This window comes from Calidris pugnax, unplaced genomic scaffold, assembly GCF_001431845.1.
Source record: "Calidris pugnax isolate Ruff unplaced genomic scaffold, ASM143184v1 scaffold208, whole genome shotgun sequence".
Classification (NCBI taxonomy): Eukaryota; Metazoa; Chordata; class Aves; order Charadriiformes; family Scolopacidae; genus Calidris; species Calidris pugnax.
This window is the reverse complement of record NW_015090967.1, coordinates 1184539-1208748: the sequence shown is the minus strand read 5'-3', so window position 1 is coordinate 1208748 and position 24210 is coordinate 1184539. Positions and strand designations below refer to the sequence as shown.

The window sequence follows — 24210 nt, the reverse complement described above, 5'->3', positions numbered from 1 at the left end:
AAGTCAACATACTCCTTTTGTGTTTTCTCTAAGAAACCTTGCTATAGTAGGTAATAAAATACATTTGCTATATGCATAGCTCCTCTGCAAAGTTCTACTTTAAAATCTAACATTGCTCATCTGAAGGTTTTAAATAGAACGCTATCTTTTCTCACAAGTTTAGTTTGATCATGAAAAGTATACAAGATAGGCAGTACTTGTGGCACACAAACTATGAAAAAAACTTTTAAAACATATTTGCAGGCCCTGAGTAGGTATTTATGAATCTACATACTCTATCAAATGTTATTATAACATAATGATAAACCCATTTACAATACCAGAGGCAAAATTTACTAAATCAATCCCACTAATCTTGACCCTGTTTTGATCTCTTGAATCAAAACCTATCTCTGCATGATGGGTCACAGAAAAAAAGAAAGCTAAAATTAATAAAGATAGTATGTAGATATCTGAAAGTATGAAAAGATATATACCAGACTAAAAAGCTAACTGTGCTTCATACTTAATGTGATCATATAGAGAAAAGGCAAATAACTCCAAATCCTCAGTGAAAGTTTTTTTCATGCAAGTGCTGTAAGTGTTTGATTACTTAGTATTCCAGACATGAAGACAAAATATGAAACCAAAGTCTTTGGTGACTTGATATCCTATCCTTAAATTGAAAAAAGACCACAAAAGGAAAAAGAAGTTCCAAAGTGTAAAAATTATTTGTCATTTATTCTTCTGAAAATTTAGGAAAATCCACTTTATCACTAAGTTTTTTTCAGCCAAATGCAGTTATCAGCAGCTGACTGTTTCACAAAATGTCAAGTAAATGAAGGTAATATAGAGGACTTTTTGCCAGTGCTTTAGCTAGTTGTTAGACTTCAGTAGCCTTTAGAGACCATTAAGTACCCTTTGGCTAATTGGCCAATGGTAGATTAATCCTCTTTTTATTCTAGCAGCACTATTTTAACACCCTTTGCACTCTGTCAGTGTAGTATCTGAATGACAAAATAATATTGTGCATGAATAATAAGCAGAAAAGTTAAATTAACATTTCATGTTTCATATGCCATACCTATGTGTCAGGGAAAAAAACCCTCTTTTAAAGCCACTGACATTCAACTTTTTTAAACAATCTCATGTTGACATCTTACTGAAGTGAATCTTCCTAATTACTGTTAATTGCCTATCAAGAAAAAAAAAAAAAAATCTTTCCTTGAAGTGCAGTTGTCTAGTCTAGATGAACACAGCTCCAAAGTGCATAGTAAAGACAGGCATGACACTTGAGGTGTGCTACATTATTATGAGGTCATACTAAATATGGTTTGCAATGAACAAAGCAGCTTTTAAGGATGTTTAAGGCACTGAAAATGTCAATCTCTCATGAAGTGTTTAAATTGGTTCCCAGCAGAGAAATACAGATATCAGCATGCAGATAAGAGGTATATTTCTCAAGTATTTTACTAAAGGAAAAACACAGTTGTCCTATTGATAATGTCACTGTAACACAACTGCAGTTCATCAGCTTTATAAAAGTAATGTTTACACTGTTACCTACAGAATGGCCCTTTCACACATAAATTCAGCTATCCTTGTAATCACTAATAAAGGCTCTTATCAAAGTCTTTGTCTTAATCATGTGCTAGTACTGATCAGAGTAATCATTGTTTAAAAAGGGTTATTTACTGTACTACTTCATAAACTAATACTTTACTTTTAATTTTAATTCAGCTATTTTATAGCTAATTTATAGCTAAATTTATTCTACAACTTATAAAAGTCTAGTATTACAACATTTGATAATGCGTAAGGCATCTTATGAAATAATAATAGAATAAAATCAATAAAATAGAACACATAGATCCATTTTAAGTTTTGCTTTGTTCTGTTGTCTTCTTTTTGCAAAGAATGATAATATCACACAGATCAAGACCAGAACACATATATCTGTTCTACAGAAACACACAAACACTCATGTATAAATAGATATTCTGGGCCCGATGCTCCAAGAAATCATCTGCTGTGGTAACAGACAAGCCTTAGTACAGAACCGCACATTGTGCAACCAGTGATTTTTCAAATAAATTACACAAAATAAGGAAAAACTTAGTAATAAGATATGTGATTTTTTTTAATATGATGAAAATGCTTCTGAAACATGTAATCTGTACAACACTAACCCAATTCAAAGATAAGGGGTTTGACCTGCAGCAATTCCATTTTAACTATCACTTTCATCTCATGTCCCTGTTTGAATAAATATTGCTGTATCCCATGCCTAATTTCTGTACATATGGAGAACACTATCTTGCTTTTGTACTAAAGCAGATGCAGCACTCCATCTGTCCTTGCAAATTTCAGAGGAATATAAGGACTATTAACTATGTATGTAACATTACTTATATAATAGTTTCATTATGATCAATTATATGATCAGGCTATGTGCTTTAATTTTTCTAAGGATTAAGTTTCCAATGCAGAGATGCAAACTGCCAGAATATACAGATATGCAAGATCTTGCCTAGGAGGCCTTACCATTTCCAGATAAAAATTACAGAACTTAAAAAAATTAGTATTTCTGAAAAAGAAAAATATTTAAGATTACAGTATATTATACTATATGTCACACATTTAGTTTAACTTATTTTAAGTATTAATATCTACACAGATACAACACGGTACGTTAAAATAAGCCTTACTACAATTAAAAATGAAAATATAGCCAGAGACATTTCACAACATTTTGTCCCACTTGAAAAGACCTGAATGTTATAGCAAACCAGTTATGAAGATGTGGCTGAAGTCCAAAACCAACATTTCCATGTACCCACCATTGCTGTTTAAACAAATACAAGTTGACTTGGGTATTCCAATGTCCTGTGCACATTAAGTATTGCTATAAACAAGGAAAGACTTATATATGATGCATAAAATTTGCCCCAAGATTTCCACGCCTTTGTACTTACTAGAGAACTTTCAATATAAGGCATGGAATCCACACAATCTTTTATAGTTAGGTTCTCCTGCAAGATTTTTTGCAGGGTTGCACAGTATTTATCTGATTTTTTCCAAACACGAGAGTTGGGGTAAACTCATAAAGCTAGAAATTTGAATTTTTCATCTAGGGTCAGGGATAGTGCTTGCCATATTCCCCCTGCTTAATCTTAACACATCTAAGCACTGCAAATGAACTACTTGCATGAGAGCCAGTCAGGGAATTTCACAATCCCTACAACTCATTACGAATTTAACAGCAGCAATACTAAGTATTCATATGTTTCAGATAACACATACAAATATGCTGCACTAAAACTCATTGGGGGAAAAAATTAATAATGCTTCCATCTGTTTTCCGTATAGCTCACATAAAATACAGAGAAACCAAAATGAAAATGCTATTTTAAAGACTGTTTTTAAACTTTCTTTTGATTTACCCGCTTATTTCCAAAGCGTATAGCTTAATATATTTAAAAATTAAAATTATTTTTTAAAGAATATATAAGCAAGAAAGAAACAAACAGCTGAAAGAACGGTGAAATATTAATTTAACCTCTCCTCATTTCCATCTGTTTTAGGGAGTGAACCATTTTCTATTGAAATACTTCTGCATCTCAAATATAAGTGGGCAGGAATTCTGTGCTTGTAGGGAAAGCTGCTCTGTCTCCCATACTCTGGTCTCTTTATATATTGTTTTCATTTGGTTAAACCTCAACTTTTAAACTGTTAAGACAATTTTCTGTGATATATGTATTTTTACATAAAAATTACTAAAAAAATATGTACATCAGAGGTATTCTCAGAAGTTGGTTGTAATATTCAATGAAAAAAATTCATAAAGATAACTCTGTATTTAATTTCATGCAATTATTTAAATATTGTAACTGCTTCAGCTATCAATAAAAGCTCAAAAAAATGTCCTTGGAAGATTTTTTGATTTTTTTTTATAGACAGCTGTGCAAAAGCAAAACATTTTAAGTGTACACTATATTAACAAATTTAATTACTGGAAAAGTTCAATGTTCTCACAGAGCAGGAGAAAAATACAAATACACAACAAAGAGTTGGGGAAAAAAAGGTAAAAAACCTTGACTTTTTCTAGTTAAATAAAGGTGATACGGTACAAACATTAATGCATTCTTTAAATTTCTATATAAGAAAATAAAGGCGTATTGCTAGCCACTTCTGAGAGGTATGATGAAGCTGATGACAGACATTGTGAGGAGGACGCAAAGACAGGGATATTTTTCAAAATTACGAATTGCATTTAAAAATTACCACTACCATGCATTGCATATAAATTAAAGTGGTAATTCATCCCTGGATTATTGTAAATGAACCCCCACAGTCTTATCTTTAATTTGTAATTTATGTTATCATTGGAACCCTTGCTAGAATTACAGGCATAAATGAACAGTTTAGGGTAAAGTACTCCTTATATTACATATTAAATAGCTGAAGAGACCATCACAAGAAAAAGACGTGTTTTCAGCTTAATGTATAAAATGAAATATACTTTCCCTTTATCATGATTATCATCAATGTTATGGCTCATTTGGGCAATTAATTATTTTCACATACATGAACAGTTTGAGGACAACATTGTAGCTGTGCCTAATCCCTGCAACTCAATGTCCCAGCTTGAACCAGACCTATTGCTGCTGCCTCTTAGTACTTCCCTCATCCTCGTCTGCTTGGTTCACCGAAATAGGAGTATAGAGGAAGTCACACATTTCTCGTCGGTGTAGATAATGCCCTAAAGACCACAGGACCACCTTTGCATCTATGAATGAACAGAAAACCGCACAGGCAGACCAGTTCAGCCACCAAAGAGTAAGTCCTTTTCCAGCATCCGTGAACCTGGTGAGACAAGCTACAGCCAGTCATACAGTCTCCACTGCAGAGAAAGAAGCCGAGGCCTTTGCCACATTAGGCAGCCTGATATGATGCAAAAATAAACCTGAACACGACATAAACCATGGGAACCCTCCATGATTATCTCATTAATTGCCAATGAAACTTTAGGAGAGCAAATCAGATGGTGCAAGGCATTAGTAAGGAAGTTTAAGTAAGATTCTTCTACCTCCACTAGCAGTAATTGCGTCTACGAGGTCCAGGCACTTCAGGCAAACAAACATGGCTTCAAAACCACAAAAACTTTTCCTCTAGGGTTACAAGAAGAATGAGTGTCTGACTTGTGAAGGTATGCCAAAGAATCCTGTGAGTGAGTACTCATTGTCTGCAACAACTGGGGTTTAAGGCATAGAAACATGAGGACAATCCCAAGGAGGGAATGTTGTAGATAACCATTTTTAAAAAGGCCAGATACCAATTTTTGTCTCACAAGTATTCTTAATTGTAACACTTTCCTTTTCTTCTGTTGTTGAAGATGCTTTAATTCTTGGCTCATAGTCCTTTATGCCTTGTAAGACTAAAAAAAAAAATCAAATGCAGTCTGAATGCTCATGCATCTTCCTTGGTCAAGTGATGAGAATGGCTGTAGTCTTCTGGCTAGTGTTCTTTGCTACAGTTTCTTCCTGTAGTGAAAGGTACTAGCCAGGACAACTGAGCAACAGTATTAGCTTTGAACATACAAGCCTCAACAAGGGATTGTGGGAATGAGACAGCTGGAGTAACATGCAAGCTCTAACAAAAATGCCAATTCCCTTTGTGCAATAAACTATGCAAAGAAACCTCAGTGTGTGTAAGAAAACAGGGTATAACACAGGAAACGTGTGCTTTGCAGAAAACCTAACAGTGTTGGACTGGCAAAGAAGAAGAAGATTCTCCTTCTGAAATCAAAAGTTCAAAAGAACTCTAGGACGAATTATGCTTCTTTCTGACTCTATTCCCCCCCATACAAGATGTGGGAGCTGTTTTTACTGTCCTGCTTTCTGATCATTGATACACCTTACTAGAAACCAAAGACTAATAAGCTGCATGCAGAAAAAGGAGAATTTGTTGTCCAAGGAGGACCTTGTTTGCAAGGACTAGCTCCTAGCTTCATTGTTGGAACTCTTCAGTATTAAGATATATTTTCTGTGCTAGTTACCTAAAAAGAAGTCTATCAATTTGAGAACAAGAGCAAAAAAATTGCTACAAGACAAAGACTGGTAATGATGTCAAGAATACATTAAATTTAGCATATGTGCAAAGGAGTATAAGTAGATTATTCCTGAAAACTTTGCTTTAACTACAGAGCGGATTCTCCTGGCAGCCTTCTGCAGTTCTTCAGTGTCCTCAGAGAGAAAATTTGCCTTATATCTAAATCACCTTTCTTGAAAAATTAAATCTATTCTCCTTAAAGGAGATGGAAGCACAAACTTACCACTAGCTCATTTAAATAATCTTTTACACAATGGAAGGTCTTTATTACAATGTTTCAGTCTTTACAATTGATGTATTATTTTATAGATTTCATTAATTACATTATTCAATCTTTTCTCATTGTTAACACGTTCAAGAATTGTTGTTCCTTTCTTCCAATATGTGTATTTTATGTGTGGTGCCTAAAACAATATACAATATTTCAGAAAGTGCCTTGACACTGCTAAGTAGCAAACTAAACATCGTTTGTGAAATTCTCTTTAAGAAAGAATGCCTGAGAAGCTGGCAATAGCTGTAATAGGAAAAGCAGTAGATGTGACAAGCAGATGGCCTTCATGCTATGAAATACCATCTTCATGTTCCTGAGAAAGAGACACTGGTATTTTTCCAAACTGTGGACCTCTGCAAAATAAAAACCAAAACCAAAAAAAACCCAAAAACCCAAACCAACCCACTACAATTTTGGCTATTTTCACAACTTGTGAATTTGCATCTCATATACATCAATATTGTAAACAGAGGGATATAATGCAAATATACATGCATCATGTATGCATTAAAATGTACAAATGTGGGAAAAACATTTTAAAAGTAGAGACTATGTACATTTCATTGGTCATTCACAAGTGATATTTCATTGAAATCTTGATGTAAATTATTTTGTGGAAATAATCTTACAGAAATAAAAGAAAATCCTTGTTATACTTGGGGAAAAAAACAAGGTAGCCAAACTCAAACCTTTAACTACAATAAAACCTGTTTCTTCTTGCCTGAAATAGTAACTGACTTTTAAATAAGATGATCTAGAGACTTTTCTAAAGATTTTAATGTTTGAAATTGAAAAATGTTGGTAAATATCATAATAGTTATTTTTTTCCTTCATGGCTGACTTTCAAATTGCTGCTGTTACAAGCATTTTAGAAACAGAAAATGAAAATTAATAATTGCAGCTTTTTGTGTCTTTTTACACTTTGAAACAATTCAAATTTTTTTTAAATGACAAGGTGCAACATACATTTGCTGGTAGCAGAGAGGCTATTGCTGAAACACTACTTATAAAAAGAACATGAAAAAGTCATATTTGACCCTTTACAAATAGATAAATAGTATATGGAAGCCTGTTTTTTATTATTAACCTTAGATGTCATTATTTTTAACATGACCTGCTTTTGCTACTAACCAAAATGCACAGCCTTTTAAAATCATGATTTAAAATGAAACACAACATCTAAATATGAGTATTTTGGCAGTTTGCTGTGTAGAAACAGTCATGCACCCCTTCTGACCACTGTTGCTTACTGAGATCTTAATGACTAATGTATTGTCACACGTCTCTAAAGGCAAAGTGAAGCAAAAAAAGAAAAAAAAATCTTTAGAAAATATAAGCAGTTTCCTGGTTGGAGCTGTACAGGAACCATTATTTTGTTACAAACAGAACAGAAATTACAGACTTGCAATGTTTAGATCACTTTCTCTGACTTTAAATATTGTTCTCCCAAGTGACCTAAAAAACTGAGTAAAACAACAGTATGACTATATTGTACAGTGTGTTCCTAGTGATAATCATACTTTCTTCAACACCTAATACAAAACACAGACATTGCTTTAACAAATACCACTTGGCTGACCTAGAAGACAGGACGAAGGAATAAGAGAGTCATGTCCAATTCCTCATGGATTCTCAGCTCGGATCCCGGTTTTTGCACAGTTTACCTTATGAACATGATCCGAGTGACATTTCACAAATTCCTGGATAAATGTTGCTACACTCTGCCAGCAGAGAGACAGCCTGTGTCATGCACAGATCAATAATAGCACTGTGTTTCATCAGCCTCAAAATCAAAAGTGCTTCATCTGGCAAAAGCCATGGCCCTTGAGGATCCGACATATAAAAACTGAATACCCTATACAGGATGTCTACTGCAAAAGCTGCCAGTGTAAAGACAAGTCTAGAGATACACAGTGAGCGTATGTAAATAAGAGAATATGTCTTAGTGTATATACAAAGAAGTTTTTAACTCCTTCTTATGAAAAGTAAGAACAAATATCACGAAGCAGCACAGCGGAATGGTAGAAATGAGACTATAAAATTTAACAGTTCTTGACAGAAAAATAAAAAACACAGCCAAGACAATCCAATATTCATAATCTTTTGAGGAATTTACTATAAAAGGCAAGTCCCTTATGAACGGTACACAGTAATGTAAGACAGTGGGCTGCAACAACATGCAGTCTAAGTATACACACTGCCTTCTTATCAAAATGACATTCATTGCCGACACAGAGCATCAGAAAACTTTTCTTCAGCGAAACTACTCAAAGTAGAGGTCTTGAGCCTGTAAATCATCATATACTACCTATAGTTTCAGGCTTCCATAGGGCTTTCCTAAGGAAACAATGGAAATGTATGTCTCCTACTCTAGCTTTCCTCATGACTATCTTAACTTTATTTTTTTAGTGACAAAGCTTGTAAAATTTACCTTCAGGTAAGCGCAGCACCTGTAGTTTTTTAACTGAATTTAAATTCAATTTTTAATTGAAATTACTATCATAATGCCTTTCCTTCATTTGCTTTTCATAGCAAATTCAGTTTTCTTTTTTTTTTTTTTAATGTTGAAGTTTTTTTTGCCAACAATATTTTGAAAAATAAGTATATTTATTCTTTGGAAACGAAACCTTTAAAAAAGTACCTCAACTTGAGTCCTTTGTCAAGATTTTGACTCCAAAAATACTGATCTGTCTGTATGCCCCCAATTAAAATGAAAAGCTTTGCCCTTTAAATATTTCATGACTTTCTCACTAAAAAACTAATTCTTTACACTCAGCCCTACAGGTAGACAAAAGAATACGAAAGAAATACTAAAAGATGGTTATTTATCATTTTCTTTTCTGAATGTTCCTTATCATGCCATGCACTACCTAAATTAACGACCTTTAGCCTTCTCTCAGCTCTGCTCAGCAACTCTAAAGGGCTGTACCAGACCAATGTAATCCTAAATTCTGTGTACATGACACCACAAAAGCTATTTTTGCTTCTTTTTGCATTTCTTCTCCTAAAGACTACTTCTCTTTAAATGTTCCTAGTGCACACTGTGGAACATTCATTTCCTTTGGGCAACTCCCTTTGTTTCATTATCCATTTTCCCTGTGCCATGACTCTATACTTGTATGTCTTCAGCGGTGATGGCTTCCTCCTCCGCCTCAGGATTTCTTCCCTTTATAACCTTATTTTGAACAGCATTATAACACTCCTCTTTGGCTTCAGTTAGACACTTACAAAACATTGGTTTGACTTTTCTTAAATTTATCATCTGTGTTTACATCTCTTCTCCACAGCACTATTAAATGCATTCTGGGTTTCATCACACACTGTCGCCCAGCTGTGCTCTACCAAGTACACACATTTCTTCCATAAGTTCTTCAGTGTTACTGAAGTTGAGAACATATCTTCTTGTTTGCACTTTCCATTAATTCAGCTCACATCATTAAATGTATTCACACTCTTCCTGTCTCTATTATTTTCATACTTCCTACAGAACTGACATTTTTTATTCCCTTCAGAAAGACTCTGCCCACCGATAACCACAAGCAGTTGATTTCTCTCTAATTCTTCCCTTTTAAATTAATTATCCAATATGACTGCAGTTCTCTGACTCCACTTGGCAATGGTCAATTACAGTCACATAAAAATTACAGACCTTCTAACTGGTATGATTCTATCTTTTTTTAGTTCTGTGTCCTTGGATCTTTTTTTCAATCTTCCTTTGCTAGACTGAAGACTCTAGAAGTAAATTTCTTTTTCTTAGATACTTAAACTTGAGTTACCTTTTAATTTCCTCTCTAAAAACCTCAAATTGTTCTCTGGAATGGTATATTTCAAATCCTTCTCATAAATCCTCTTCAATTTTTTTTTACTTCCATAAGTCTCTGTCTTGGATTCTAGGTATTAGAGCTACGTTGACTATTCTAGGAGCAGTCAAATCATGCCAAGTGAAAGAAAACATTCTCTCTGCTCCTATTGCATTGCCTCCAGTTTATACATTCAAGGACCGCACGAGTGTTTTTCACAATGGCAATGGAGTTCATGCTCAGCTCATTACCTACTAGGACTCTCATTTTTCTTTAGAGTCCCTGGTTCCCAGGAGACAGCCATTCAGCCTCGCTCAACATGAACTTGAGCAATGTATTGGTTTTCATTATGATGTAATGATTTCCTCATTAAAAACACTGTGAGGTCATAATGATCTATACTTTCAATCAGCCTCTGGTGGATGATTGAAAGCTAAGAATAGCTGTCAATGAATGAAGATATCCTCTTGCACTGGCTTGGACTTTTTACATTGCCACTAATTTTTAAAAAATGATTGAAAGATTTTACCTCTAAAACAAACAGCAAAAAGACTGTCATATATTTCATAGTATATCCAAATAGAATAGATGTGTAAGGAGTAAACCATTATCTTGGGGAAAAAAATATTGTTATCATTCATGTGAGGGATCAACTGAAAAATTAGTTTCATGGTACATGAGATTCTGAGCTAGTGAGAATGATTAAGTGGTACTTATATGCACCAATTTAACCTTAAGGCATGAATTGAGACACTGAGTCTACACTGTATTCCATGTGCCAGTGCTTAGCTCCAATCCAAATAATAAGTAAAACCAATCATGAAGATAATTTTTGGAATTTAATCTCCTATGTACATTTTAATACAAAAAAATCACCGTTGCACAGGGGCACACAACAAAAATGAATGAATACACTTATAAGAATTCTAGATACTTTCAGGTCATAGAGCCATTTTTGCAATCCCATGACCTTCAACATCTTAGGAAATCCAGCTCCTCAAATAAGGAACAAAATAATCTCTTACTGATTCACCCATTACTCGCATCTACCTGGCTAACCATACTGAGCACCCTCCTCCATCAGTCTTATGTTCCCTAACTTCACAATTCAGGGAATTTATTTAACGGGTTAGGACAGGAGCAAAGTAAAGGGAAGTAAGGTAAAGGGATGCATTAGGAGAGTGTAGGAGATTTAATTCACTTATCATTCACAGTATAAAGAAATGTAGAAGTATTTCACCAACTCTCATGACTCTTGAAAACTTTTCATAAGAACATAATCTGGAAAAGCTTTACATAGGCCAGGAATGAGAGATAAGAGAGACTGTTAGGTAAAAATCCACCATGAAACAGACAATTGCAAGCAAGGGGAGAGAATGCAAACTTCCAAGGTAGAATATATGGCTGACAGAAATCAAAGGCGTCTATTTCTTGCCTTTTAGGAGTACCTATATAAAATGGTACACAGAGGTGTTATTGTATAGTCTATCACAATACTAGGTCATACAATATTAAAAAAATTATGCAGCTACATCCTCTATTGTAATTCCTCCCCTGTGAGTTCAAAACACAAAAGAATCTTTCACCATAGACAAGTCTATATTCAAGGCTAGAGCAAATAAAACTTCTTTTTACCACCATACCCTGGAGGTCTTGAAATTTCATTTAATTCAGTGGAAATAAGCATATGCATAAAGTGGTTAATAAATCAGTTTCATAGTTAATACTGGTAGTTACTAATAATGAATAAGGAATGGATGGACCACTGCAGTGAACAAGCCTGAGAGCACTGATCCAATTGCAACCCAAACTGCTCTTCTATGACAATCAATGAAAAATCAGATTGCCAGAGCTGAAATGCAATCTCTTCTTTATATATGAATAATTATTCTCAAATCAATGGAATTTTTGGGGGTGGGATCTGAGAGTGAATAAATATTATCTGACAAAACCATGTATTATACACAGAACTTTAAGTAGTAGAGAAGGCTCGAGAGTCCAGTCTACCTTTATTTTTAGCTTTAGTTAAATAAGAAGATCACACTGAATTCAATTAAGACATTCCTGCAAACACAAAAGGAAATCCTACTACGACAGCATTTGTTGAGCTTTTCCAGGTCTCAAATAGTATCTTATTCAGGAAATTTTTGAGGAAAAAACCCACAAACTGAGTTCCGCTTTTTGTCTAATAATAAGATTCAGCAAGGAAAGTTTTGATCAAATCACAGGGAAAGTGAAGAGAAATAAGCTACATATCACATGAAACACATAAAATAAAAATTACAGGATATCTTTCAGTGTTCACTGTAATATGTACAAGTATATTCTTCACCTGTATTATACTGTGAGATATAGATATATTAGGTATGCTTATAGATATGTGTACTATCTCTATTTGTAACATTAAAAGAACATGATAATCCTTGTGATACAGGTTCTTTCTTTTAATATAGAAGTATACTTTTTTTTGATTTCTACATAATAGAGCAATATAAATCGTATTGATTTTTAGTATATTTTATGAACTTCATGTATTCTCCATAATTTTTTCTTTATAATATATTTTTCCAGAATTTACCTATCTCTAAGTTATTTCATTTTGACAGCAATATAACACAACTCTCATAGTTCTAGTACATGCCAACTGTTCTATTTAATTTATGAATGAGACTCATTTCCTACATGCAATGTACTTCAACTGTTGTTCATCAATAATTCAACAGGTCTATTGTAATTTTTCTTCAGAGATCAATATAAATGTAAAAGGTATTTTGCTTTATTTTTGTTTTGTAATGACAGCACAGTTTCACAATAAATATATTTTACAGTGTAGTTCTGTTAATGGAACTTACTTTAGGATGCTCTAAGTTTTCAATGCAGCAAACTATAAAAATAAATAAAACAATAAAATTTTTTTTTGAGTAGATGCAATTTAAAAAGGCAGTTACTTTCATGTTTAACATTTGGCAATTCTTCATTTTATTTCCAAGTCAATTTCTCTGACAGAGTAGAAAATAGAAATTTGAGAATTCTTTTCAGCAGCAGCAATGCTGAATCAGTAGTAGTTTACCAGAGGAAAAACTATATACAGATTTGCCCTTTAAGTAACCAAAAAGTTCGAAAAAACATGTTTAAATATCTGATCAAGTTTCATTCCAGCTAGAATTTTGGACTAAAACCTGAAAGAGGTGAATTCTAGTCTCACAGAGCATTGTGTGCCTCTGTTTCTGGCCTTTATATGGGTGACATCATAGCCTGATTTTCAATTTATTAAGCTCATCAACGCTCTAATAAAACTAAAATATATCAGAACCTATTCTTCTTAATATTGTTAATTCGAAGCCTTCAAAAACTACATGTAAGGCCCAGAAACGGAACTTAAATTCCATAAAATTTAAGTTTGAAATAGATTACAGACATTTTTTCCTACCTACAGATAATGTTGCTGTTCAGGTTTGGAACACTGTGGTGAGTCAAGGAAGAATGGCTTTTTCTCAAGAATACATAGATTAGGGGTGCCTTTTGAGCTTTGAACAATCTACTGTGCCCACAAAAAGGTCTCTTCAAGGCACGCATACACAATGATAATGGCACTATGACCTCAGAACAAAAGAAAGCAGAATTTACACTCAATCAAATTTTGAGAAGACATCAGTCTCATACCAGCACATAGTTTAGTCCAATTATTAGATAAACCTCTGCTGTCTCAGATTGTATTTGCAAACTCTGGAAAGGTCAAGCAGTATATCCTGCTTTATCACACTTTTATCCCTTCTGGTTTATCTTTTCACTCTTGCTGCATTTTAAGAAAAAGTAGAATACAAATTTGCTGGTGGTTTGATTTTTAAATATTTTTGAGAAACCTTCTTTACTTCTATTTGAATATTGTGCCCAAAGTTCCTCCAAATTAACCAAGACTACTCTTAACCGAAGCAGTTAGGAAAGGATTATCTGTACGCTTCTAAAGAAGCAGGGGATCACATTTCTCCTGATGTTTTTGGAAACAGATTTTTCCTAAACAGCTTCACAGAATTTTTCAGTTGTTTCACTACACTCTGTGCCAACAGTGGAAAGTATTTTGCACTGAGTTGGGCAAAAGTGTTAATACGGTATATTTAGCTTTTTTTTTTTTTTTTTTTTTTTTAAGATAGATACAAGTAAGATGGTCCAGACTTAAGTGTGCACTGTAAGAATGGAAAGGGACATTGCTGACCAGACAAGAAACAAATTGAATTCTTGTTAGATTACGTTTTATCTAATAAAATATAAGGTCATTACAGCAGCTCTGTTTTTAATTTATTTTTTTTTTTTACTATTTCTAGATATGAAAGTCTGATTTCCTGAATATACTACTGATGTAGTAACAACTTCTTGCATAGTTTATCTATAAAAATTACCATTTATGCTTAACAAAGTCTTCCAAATTTTAATCCTTCTAGAACTTTTCTAAAATTTTGTCATTCAGATATTCTGTAGGTATGATTAGTATTATCTGATATACATAATCAAAAATCTTTTCAGGCTACTGGAGGAAAAAAACCCCAACATTTAATTTAGAAAAGATGACACTGAGCACAGAAGCTTTCTCATGAACTTAATAAAAAAATCAAAATGCTGTGGAATATTTCCATGAAAGAGGAGTCAAAAAGATAAAACTAGGACACATGTAAAAGTTTTCTGGGACAAAACAACTGGATGTGTCTATGAGAATCTTTAACTGGACAAAGTTTATGCAGAAAGCCCTCAAAAACTGACAAAACAATTATATATTTGCTGTAATGAATAAAAGGAAGGAAGTTCCAAAAGCAGTTTTAGCTTACTGCAGGGTAATTATAAATGGCATACATTCTAATTTCAAACTTATTCCTAAAATTTACTTTAAGGAAACCCTAGACATACAAAAATTGTTGCATAAGTAATACATCTTTAATGAGTGAAAAATGCCTTCAAGAAATAGAGTCGAAGTGAGATATTTCTGTAAATAATGGTTGTCGTTATTTACAATACATCTAAGTTCATCAATCAGCTTCTTCTTTGTTTCAGTGTAATTGAATAATGCTAAATTAGTTGGTGTACTCAGATTTGGATACCATAAGAGTGAAGCTCTGGTGCTGAATTTGCAGATGCAACTGAATTCTAATCCGTTCTCTGACAGATTGGGCAGTAAAAAAGAGTCAAGAGAATATGTAGAGAAAGTCACAAACAAATTTTAAAGAATCAAAAGCCTTCTCTAGCCCCTCATTCTTCTGCTTTTCATGCTCATACCTTTCTATGCTTGAGATAATCCATTAGATAAACAAACTTTTGGCAAGAAATTTGTGTTCTAAAAGCACAATACGAGCTCAGGGAAAAAATCCCTTAAAAGTCAAAGAAAATTGAAAATCAAATGGCTAAAATAAAGTTTGGAGAGATTTTTAAAATGTTATCAGAAAAAAATATCCTAGGGTGAGTTACAGCTACAACGCGCAGAGGCTTAAACAAAAAATCGTAGTTACAGTCTGCAGGATACACCTGAAAAACTTTACTTAAATCTTCACATTATCCTCTCCAAAGGATCTGTCACTATTTGGCTAGTTCATTTGTTCCCATTCTCTGCAATTCAGGTTTCCTGCCGAACTGCCTATGGCATTCCATTAAGAAATGCAGCTTTTCTCGTGACATCACCTGAGAAACACTGGAAAATTGATGCAAAAGATCCTAGGGTACTTTTCAGCAGTGGACCTGTGAGTAGCTTTGACAAGAGTAAGATAAGCACTTAGGACTTAAGCTGTTTATGATTTTAATTTTTCTTATTCAATATACTTTGAACTTCTGCAACAAGAACGTCAATTACTGCATAAAACTAATTAAAATTACTGTGCTGTATGTAATACATACAATCTTCTTATAAGCAGTCACTTAGTGACATAAATGAGTAGAGGGGGGAATAAATCTTAGGAAAAAAAAAATCCTGGATTTTTCCAACAATTATTTTCAGACATTTTTCTAAGAAACTAAGGAAATGCTAAATCACTTCGCTTCTACAGGTCCAGCTGTTATTTTTATACACTGATAGCAAAATGTAACTACTGTACTTCTGTACAGTTGGTCTTGACTTAGTGTTGAAGTGAATCCTTGAAGAATGCAAGCCTTGATTCTCACATATGCACTCACATTATAGTCATTTTTTGCAGAAATATGCAAAGAATTGCTTTTGCAGAAACAAAACAAAGCCAGAAATTAGTGCAATTACATTACTACAAAGAGTTTACAAGGTCAAACAAAAAAAGGACTTGAACCCAGCATTCCAAAGTCCTAGAAGCAGGCAAATACATTCATACACACATCTGTGTGGATCTTAAAGAAAAATACATAAAACCATACATGTACATGCATTCTAAAAATCAACAGATGCCAGACAGTCCTTAGGTTGTATGAACTGTAAAATTGGTCTCAAAATTAACATCTGGAACATTTAAATCTTAAATCCAAAGTTGATCTTCTAGCACTAGATTCCTTGGGGATTATAATGAAGGACTAACTGCACAAACACCTGCCCTTGTCTCCTAATGAATTTATTTTCTTAGCTAAATTCAGGTAACATGGCATCTCATCCAAGCCAAGACGTCAACGCACACAGTTGCTACAATGCTATAGTTACCCCAGTAACACAAGTTCACTGTTAATATACAGTAAATTTTATATATGTTCTATGAATATACTGAGAAGTTTACAATTACATATGGAAGCTTATTTTTGGATATTTTGACACTCTTGAATTCTTAAGAGACTCCCTCAATCCAGAGACAGCCTTAATCTTTTAGTTCTTCATGATTTGTTGGTTTGTTTTTTACCTTCTACCTGTGCAAGAAAATTCTAAAATCTAACGTAACAGTAACAGTTTCTTCTTAAGAAGAAACTATGACCATAGTGTTCTTGATAGTGAAAAAAAATATTTTTAAGAAACGTCATTTCCCTTACAATATCTTAAAACTCACTTCTATATAGTATTTCTCATAAAAAACACACAACCCTGCCCCTCCCCATAAGTTCTTTACAACCATTTGATCTGTCTGAATCATGGTTCTCTAAAACATGCATGTACCCTGCAGTGACTGTGTAGGTTCTTTACCTCCTTAATTTTCACTTGGCATGTAGCCCAAGCCTCTGCTTTAAATTTCCCACTTGGTAGCACTAGTATGGCACCTGAAGAGTAATTAGTTGTAAGAAAGGGAATTTGAATTGGTTGCTGAGAAGGAAAAAAATGTGCATGCCTAATAAAGATTTTTCCTTGAGTACCTGCAACACAATTTATTTATTTTTGCTTAGAATGCACCACCCTTTAAATAGACCAGCAACCTTTTCTTTTTTTTTTTTTTTTTAAAAGCCTTCCAGAACAACTGAGTGAAAGAAAACTGGATTGGTTTTAAGACCATGCTATTTTACTTTTACTCAGTCCTTTACGTTACAGCAGCACTTATCTTGACACAAATTTGCCTTTTTTTTTTTTTTCTTTAAGTTTCCCGATAATGCCTTTTTTTACTTTATTTCTCACATTGCTCTCCTATGGACACCTAAGGTGTAGTCATCTAGGAAGGCAAATCATGAAGATGTTTGAGCAGGCAGAATATTTTACCTAAATTACATATATAACTCTTTGTGAAGTTTATACTGTCCATGAAACTTTACATTATGATACTGTTTGTGAGATGGGCAGATCTCCATTGGTTCCAATGACCGTGGAAACTCTTTTTGAACAATTCATTACATACATATAGTTATGCAAAATGAGTAACAGAAATGAGGTTTTCCCTCCTCTAGAAATTAGCAGTTCCCCAGCCCTAAGAAAGAGAAAAGTGCTGCTCTTGAAACTGCTTCTGCCTTCTGTGCAAAGACAGAAATACAGAGAAGTTTGAGGGGGAGGGGATTTGATTTCTTTTTTAATGTCTGCCTCCTTCCAGCAAGTCCATCTGTTGTAGCACTATAATTCTGGAAGCAGGATGTGTGTGTGACCAACAGGAGACAATTACTGCAAAAGTGTTTGTTGATTCAGCTCTATAAAGGGCAGACCAATCACTACAGTATGAATAGAAAAGAATTCCAGCTGAGGAGCTGCATATAGATTAACACAAAATACATATATATAAATGAGAATAGGGAAAACCAGAAAGGAGTAATAGTATGGGAAAGGATTAAATAGGAATGAAGACTGAAGTAGAGAAGAAAGCTGGCATTTTTGGCACTGTTAACCAAATAGTTTGCTAGTCCCTAATATTCATAGATCTTTTTCTCTAGCTTTCCACCCTCACATAGAGAGATGGGATTAAATAGATATTGAACTGGGTTTAGCCCGTTTTGGAAGAGACCTCCAGTTGCCTTTAGCACTTCGCTCTTGGGGCATATGAAGACAGTTGGTTTTTCTAAAAGTGCCTGTTCTTCACAAAGGAATGGGTGCTAGTTCATGTGGGCTGACTAGATTCTCAAGAAAGTTGTCAGGCCTCAAGTGAAACTTCCCTCACACATTTGAATGCAGGTAAAATATCAGCATGAAGACTACTTTTTCAGAAGGACTAATGAATCCGGTTGATTCAACAGTGAATCAGGCCTCCGAATCCTTTGTACATAATAACTGATCCAGAATCTCATATAAAGCATACTATATATAACATTTCGTAATTGCGATCATATCAAATTAAGACAGAAAAAAATGTTAATAAAATTTCACACAATTACAACAGAATTAAGCTGTATATTGTAAGACAACATAAAGAAAAGTACTTTACCTCTATGGTCAATTTACTAGATTGAAGTTTCTGATCAGCCAAATGTAGCTGAGTTGTTAGTTTCTCATTGGTTTCTTTAAATCCCTTCACTGAAGACACTGCTGTCATTTTTTCTTTCTGTAAAACAGCTATCTGCTGCTGCAATGACTTGATTCTTTCCTGCAGTACAGTAACAGGGCAGCCCGGTTTCTGGACAATATTCCTCCTTTTTGTTCTGTTCGCTAAACATAAAATGGCATGTTACTAAAACTGACAGATCATCAGAATAAGATGATTTCTGATTTATCTTTGGCCCTTCAAAACACTGTTCCAGCCTCTAAAATATTTCCCAGTAAGTAAACCGTTACACTAATTCAATTAAGCTGTAAAAGCTCTATGTTGCTCTTTTTCTTAAGTGTCAACACTGCAAGCTCAACAAAGACTTTGAAGTTAAATGTGGCTGATCGGTATTACCAGAAATAAAGGCTTCAGTGCCTTGTTAACCCATTTTTTTTAAGGTCTAAGCCAAAATACAGTTAATTTTGTTTCATTGGCTGTGTTGGCTACAAGGGCCGATAGTGAAAAGCCTTACTTTAGTCAGTAGATTCAATAGGTAGGACTGAGTAAAATTGGAGTATATTTTAACTGTGCAAAAAGATGCTGTTTGACAGTAACTTTTCATACAACAATTTCACTTTAAAATAAAGAGCTAGATCTTTGAAAATATACTCATGCAAATTTAAACAAGAAAATCTGCAACAGCATATAAGTAGGATTGCGTAATATAGAAGATATTTTGGATTAGCAGGCAGGAGTGCTTTGTCAATCTTACTTATGAAGTTGCCAAAAAGATGTAATGTTCCTACCTTTGCTTAGAACTGATGGATAAGATGTTATGAGACAGCAGATTTTCTTCCTCTTGGAATGTAACTTTTCTAGGTCTTTATTCTGTGAACGGCCCTGAATAAAAAACGGAAGGACAAATCTAGCAACTCTTCATTATGGCACACCACCCACAACACTCTAAAGTTTTCCAGATTGAACTGAAACAACAAAAACTACTTCAAATAATATACAAAATTCTAATGAATTTTATTTTGAAAATCAATCTTACAACATCAGCCAGTGAAAAGTATAAATTTCTGCCTTGTAGAAGAAATATCGAACTGTTATATGTAAATCATAGCCCTTTCCAAAGCATCCCAGAGAAAAATGAAGTGTCTGTTAATGTCTAGGCTATTTTTTTCAAATAAGATATGAACTTACGTGTAGGGAACAAAGATGGCATGCATTACTTGAAAACCAACAATATCTTATTTTTTGAGATATTTAAGTGAAAATAAAAGGGAATAGAAGAATCCGTGTGTTTTTACAGGGTTTAAGAAAAGTCAGATGCTTGCCATTTAAATATCTGATTTAAAAAATCAGCTATTTCCAGAACCTATCAAATGTTCAATGACAGAAGCAGAGGCTGAAGAAGAATGCTGCTTGCAATATGTATAATAAACATGGCTTACTCCAAAATCAAAGTACTGTTTCCCTGCTTCCTAAGTGCTCAGTGCATTTTGAAATACTTTTGTTATGGAATTCTGCAACATTTATCCAATTTCTGAAGTCTTCAGTTTGCAATTTCTATGTGATATCATGCAAGGTATAGCTGTTCATCAAATTTAAAAGAGTAAACAGCAACAGATTACGTATTAACCACACTGAACAAATTACTGACATTGTAGGATAGCTCAGCCATGAATTCTAGATTTGTACAATCACAACCACCAAATTTGAAGAGCAGGGAAATAGGATATGCTAGAAAAAAATAAAATAAATATAAGTGCCAACTTCTCAGAGTAAAACCAAAGGAAAACAAGGGAGGTCAAGCTCTTCTAGGTCTGTGTCCTTCAAGCAGTCTCTTAACTATTTCACCCCATGTCTCAAAGACCCCAATGGATAGTACTAAGTCCCCATCAGTATAACCAGAGGATGCTACAACCACTGAAGACATGTAATTGGATGACTGATGCCAGTCTGAAATAGTGATTGTATGTTACAGAGAACTGAGGAGATGATGAGCAAATGATCCACGCCTGCAGCAAGCAGATGGAGATCTCCACTCTAGGCCACAGCTCTGATGAATGTATGAGATGTAAGAGAGTGGCAATAACTCCCCTGATACTACACAGGGTATTATATATTTATACCACATGAGGCAAAACTGAGAAAGTCCTTGTGTCATAAATGATCTCATCTTCAATCCCAGGCATAGTTCAGGACTTAGGAGATTTCTCTAGGCTCTCTCTATATAAGAATAACATGACCCAGCTGGAGTGTCCTTAAATCCTCAGGAGGGATTTAAGATTTCTGTTAAAACTGGTGTTCCCAATTGTAAACAGTAACTGTTTTTGCAGTGCTATCTTCTGTACTCACAAACCGTGTTTTCAAGTACTTTTCCTGCAGCAGGAGACTTCTGCTGAAGCGTATTTACCTGCTTAGGGCTCTTGCGTATGCTCCAAGTCTACCAGACTATATCCGTGCTTATCTCTTCCAGCAGCAACAGAAAGCAAATGCCATATAGGCAAAAAAGAGAGGTACTGTCTCTACACTACTGGTATCTACACTACCAAGAAGATTGACCAGAGCCTCCTGGATTGCCCACCTTGTATATCCTCACTTAGCAGTAGGAGATAATAGTAGCGGGCTCTGTCAAATTTTCACATATATCATTTGCACATCCTCATAGTGTTTATTATATACCACCAGATGGTTGCAGAAGAATTCTGCAGCTTATCTGCCAGAAAAGCAGGCCTTTTGATGAAAAAACACAATCAAGATTATATAACAAAACCAAAGAGTTTGCATTTGCTTTTAAATGTTGGAGACTAAGAAAATATACCCTGTTTTCAAACTATTATATCACCATAAATAACAGAATTTCAAACTAGTTTTATAACAGCAGCAAGTTATTCACTGTTTCAGTTTTCCGTTTCTTGAACTAAGAAACAACAATATCTGCATGTGTTTTAAATTCCACGAAGTGATTTATTTGGGCAAACACAGGAGGAAAAAGTATTAGGCACTGTTCAAAAGTCAAAGAATGAGTCATCTGTTACAGATTGCATGGAGCCTCTGAAGACCTGGGAAACAACCAGCTGGCCCTCTTCTGTGAGAAAACAGCATATAGATGTAAAGAATGAGACAAGGGGTTCAAATTCCAGACAGTGAATGTAAATGGGCTAAGAAGAAGCTAAAAGCACACTTTTCTCTAGACAGAATCTCCTGGATAGAGATAGAGCCAAAAGCTTCTTTCCAAGATGGAGACAACTCTTTTTGCACACACCAAATGAATGGAGAGGTGCTCATGCTTGATTAGTCAGCACATCATTTTGCAGGAGGGGAGGAGAGGATGTTGCTGTTTCCTTGTTATGAGTTATGTCACCCTGTTCTGCATGGCTTTTCTGGTTGAGAGTTTAATGGGATATCTGCACATTCTTTGTCGGGACTGTGAGACAGCAGGACTAGCTTACAGCAGCTTTACTGTTTTTTAATCAGCTTTTGCATTCCTGACACTCCCTCCAAATACTTTTGCAGACTAATTGTTTAGAAAATATTCTAAATGATAATGAAACTACCCATTGAATATCCTGAAGCAGATTTTCTTTTCAATTTACAGCAACAGTCAAATTAATTAAGAGGGGAACAGCAATGATAAAACTATTAAACCTCAACACTCTACACAGGAGAACAAAATAAGTTCTATTATGTACCTTTTTATTATACGGCTGGTTTTTGCCTTCTAAATGAACAATGTTGCAAGGCTTTTGACAATCTTGTATTTGCTTTTTTCCCTGTTGTTTACTTCTGTCTGGCAGCGGATCAATGTTTTGCACTGTCTTCATAATCACTGCTTCCAAACTTTCAGAAGTTGGTATTTCAGAGTCACTAAAACAGCACATTCAGGAAAACAAAGAACAACAAAAAAGCTAAATATTGAAAGTTCCAAATAGTCAATGCTTAAGTGCACCGAACATAACACATGGAAGAAAGATGAGAAACTACTATCAAATCTAAACAGTACTAAGTTGACTTATTCAAAAGATGGTTACAAATATGATAAAAAAGAAATCTCTGAAATTGTCTTATGAAGTTCTACTCTGTCAAATGGAATCTCACTCTACAAGGGATGGAGGTCTTAGACTTTAACTATTTCTTAAGGGGCAGCTTTTGTTACAGTCTGCGAAAGTGACACATGAAAAACTACTTGATAGTATTCCTATTCTGTGAATGGCTCACAAGATACACTATGTTTCTACATACATTTTTCACATTTGATAATAAAAGAAACAGATGTGCAATACTTCCCTCAATAACATTTTATTTCAATTGAACTTTATTTGTAATGTTGACTGAGACAAACTCAGAAATCACACTTCAGTGAAATCTCTGTCCAGCACCCCTGTGGAGTGCTTTTAAATTCTGTAAGCTTGGTAGTCCTTCTACGGAAATTGCCTGCCATGCAGAGAAACTGGGCTTGAAACTTTCATTTTACTTCAAAATTTTCGTCAAACTTGCATACAATGTGCTCTTAATTTCCAGTTATTCAGTGCCTTGCCCCAGATTATAATTTGTTTTCTGATATTCAGTAAGGTCTATCTTAAAATCATAAGTCTTGGATATACCATTTTCTATACCATCAGTGGCTATTTATCATCATTTGTGCAAACAGATTTGTAAAGGAATCCCTTGATAGAAGGTAATTTTCGTTTGTTACTTTTTAAACCAAGACATTTAAAAAGGGACAACTGAGTTCAAATTAAGTTGCATAATCACAAAATCCTGTCATGGTATGTCTTATTGACTGATAAGAGCAGAAATTAATGTAATAGCTTGAAGGTGCTGCAGTAGCACAGTATTCCTTACTATGTACACATTTCCCTCCACTGAATCATTATCCTACGACAAGAATTCCCTAACCCAATACTTGTACAATTATCGAAAGCTGTATTTATGGCTAGCCATGACAACTGAAGCCAAACAATTACTTTCCACTTCATTTCAAACTCAAATTGCAATGACAATTTGTTTGCTCAATTTTGTTCTTAAAAAGCAAAACATAGTAAATTAAATAAAAAGCTCACTAATTGCAACTGAAAAACACGTATGTTTTCTGAAAATCAGATCTGCAATATTAAATTAAACATTAAACAAACAAGCTTTACATTAATGACAGCAAGTGACAAATTACATGGTTCTTAATTTGTTTTTTCTTTCACTATACTGTGTTCAGGAGCCTCCTATTTTGCATGGGGAGAAG

General features: G+C 34.3%; 1 protein-coding gene across 5 annotated transcripts in view; it reads right to left on the bottom strand.

Moving 5' to 3' along the window:
* Positions 1 to 24210, bottom strand: part of CNTLN (centlein) — a 191034-nt gene that overhangs the window by 38818 nt on the left and 128006 nt on the right. For all 5 annotated transcript variants that reach the window (XM_014952616.1, XM_014952619.1, XM_014952617.1 and 2 more), the window contains 3 exons: positions 22664 to 22838; positions 19769 to 19862; positions 18924 to 19144 (listed from right to left, as the gene is read on the bottom strand). In XM_014952616.1, coding sequence (XP_014808102.1) covers positions 18924 to 19144; positions 19769 to 19862; positions 22664 to 22838 — 490 coding nt within the window. The remainder of the gene's footprint in view (positions 1 to 18923; positions 19145 to 19768; positions 19863 to 22663; positions 22839 to 24210) is intronic.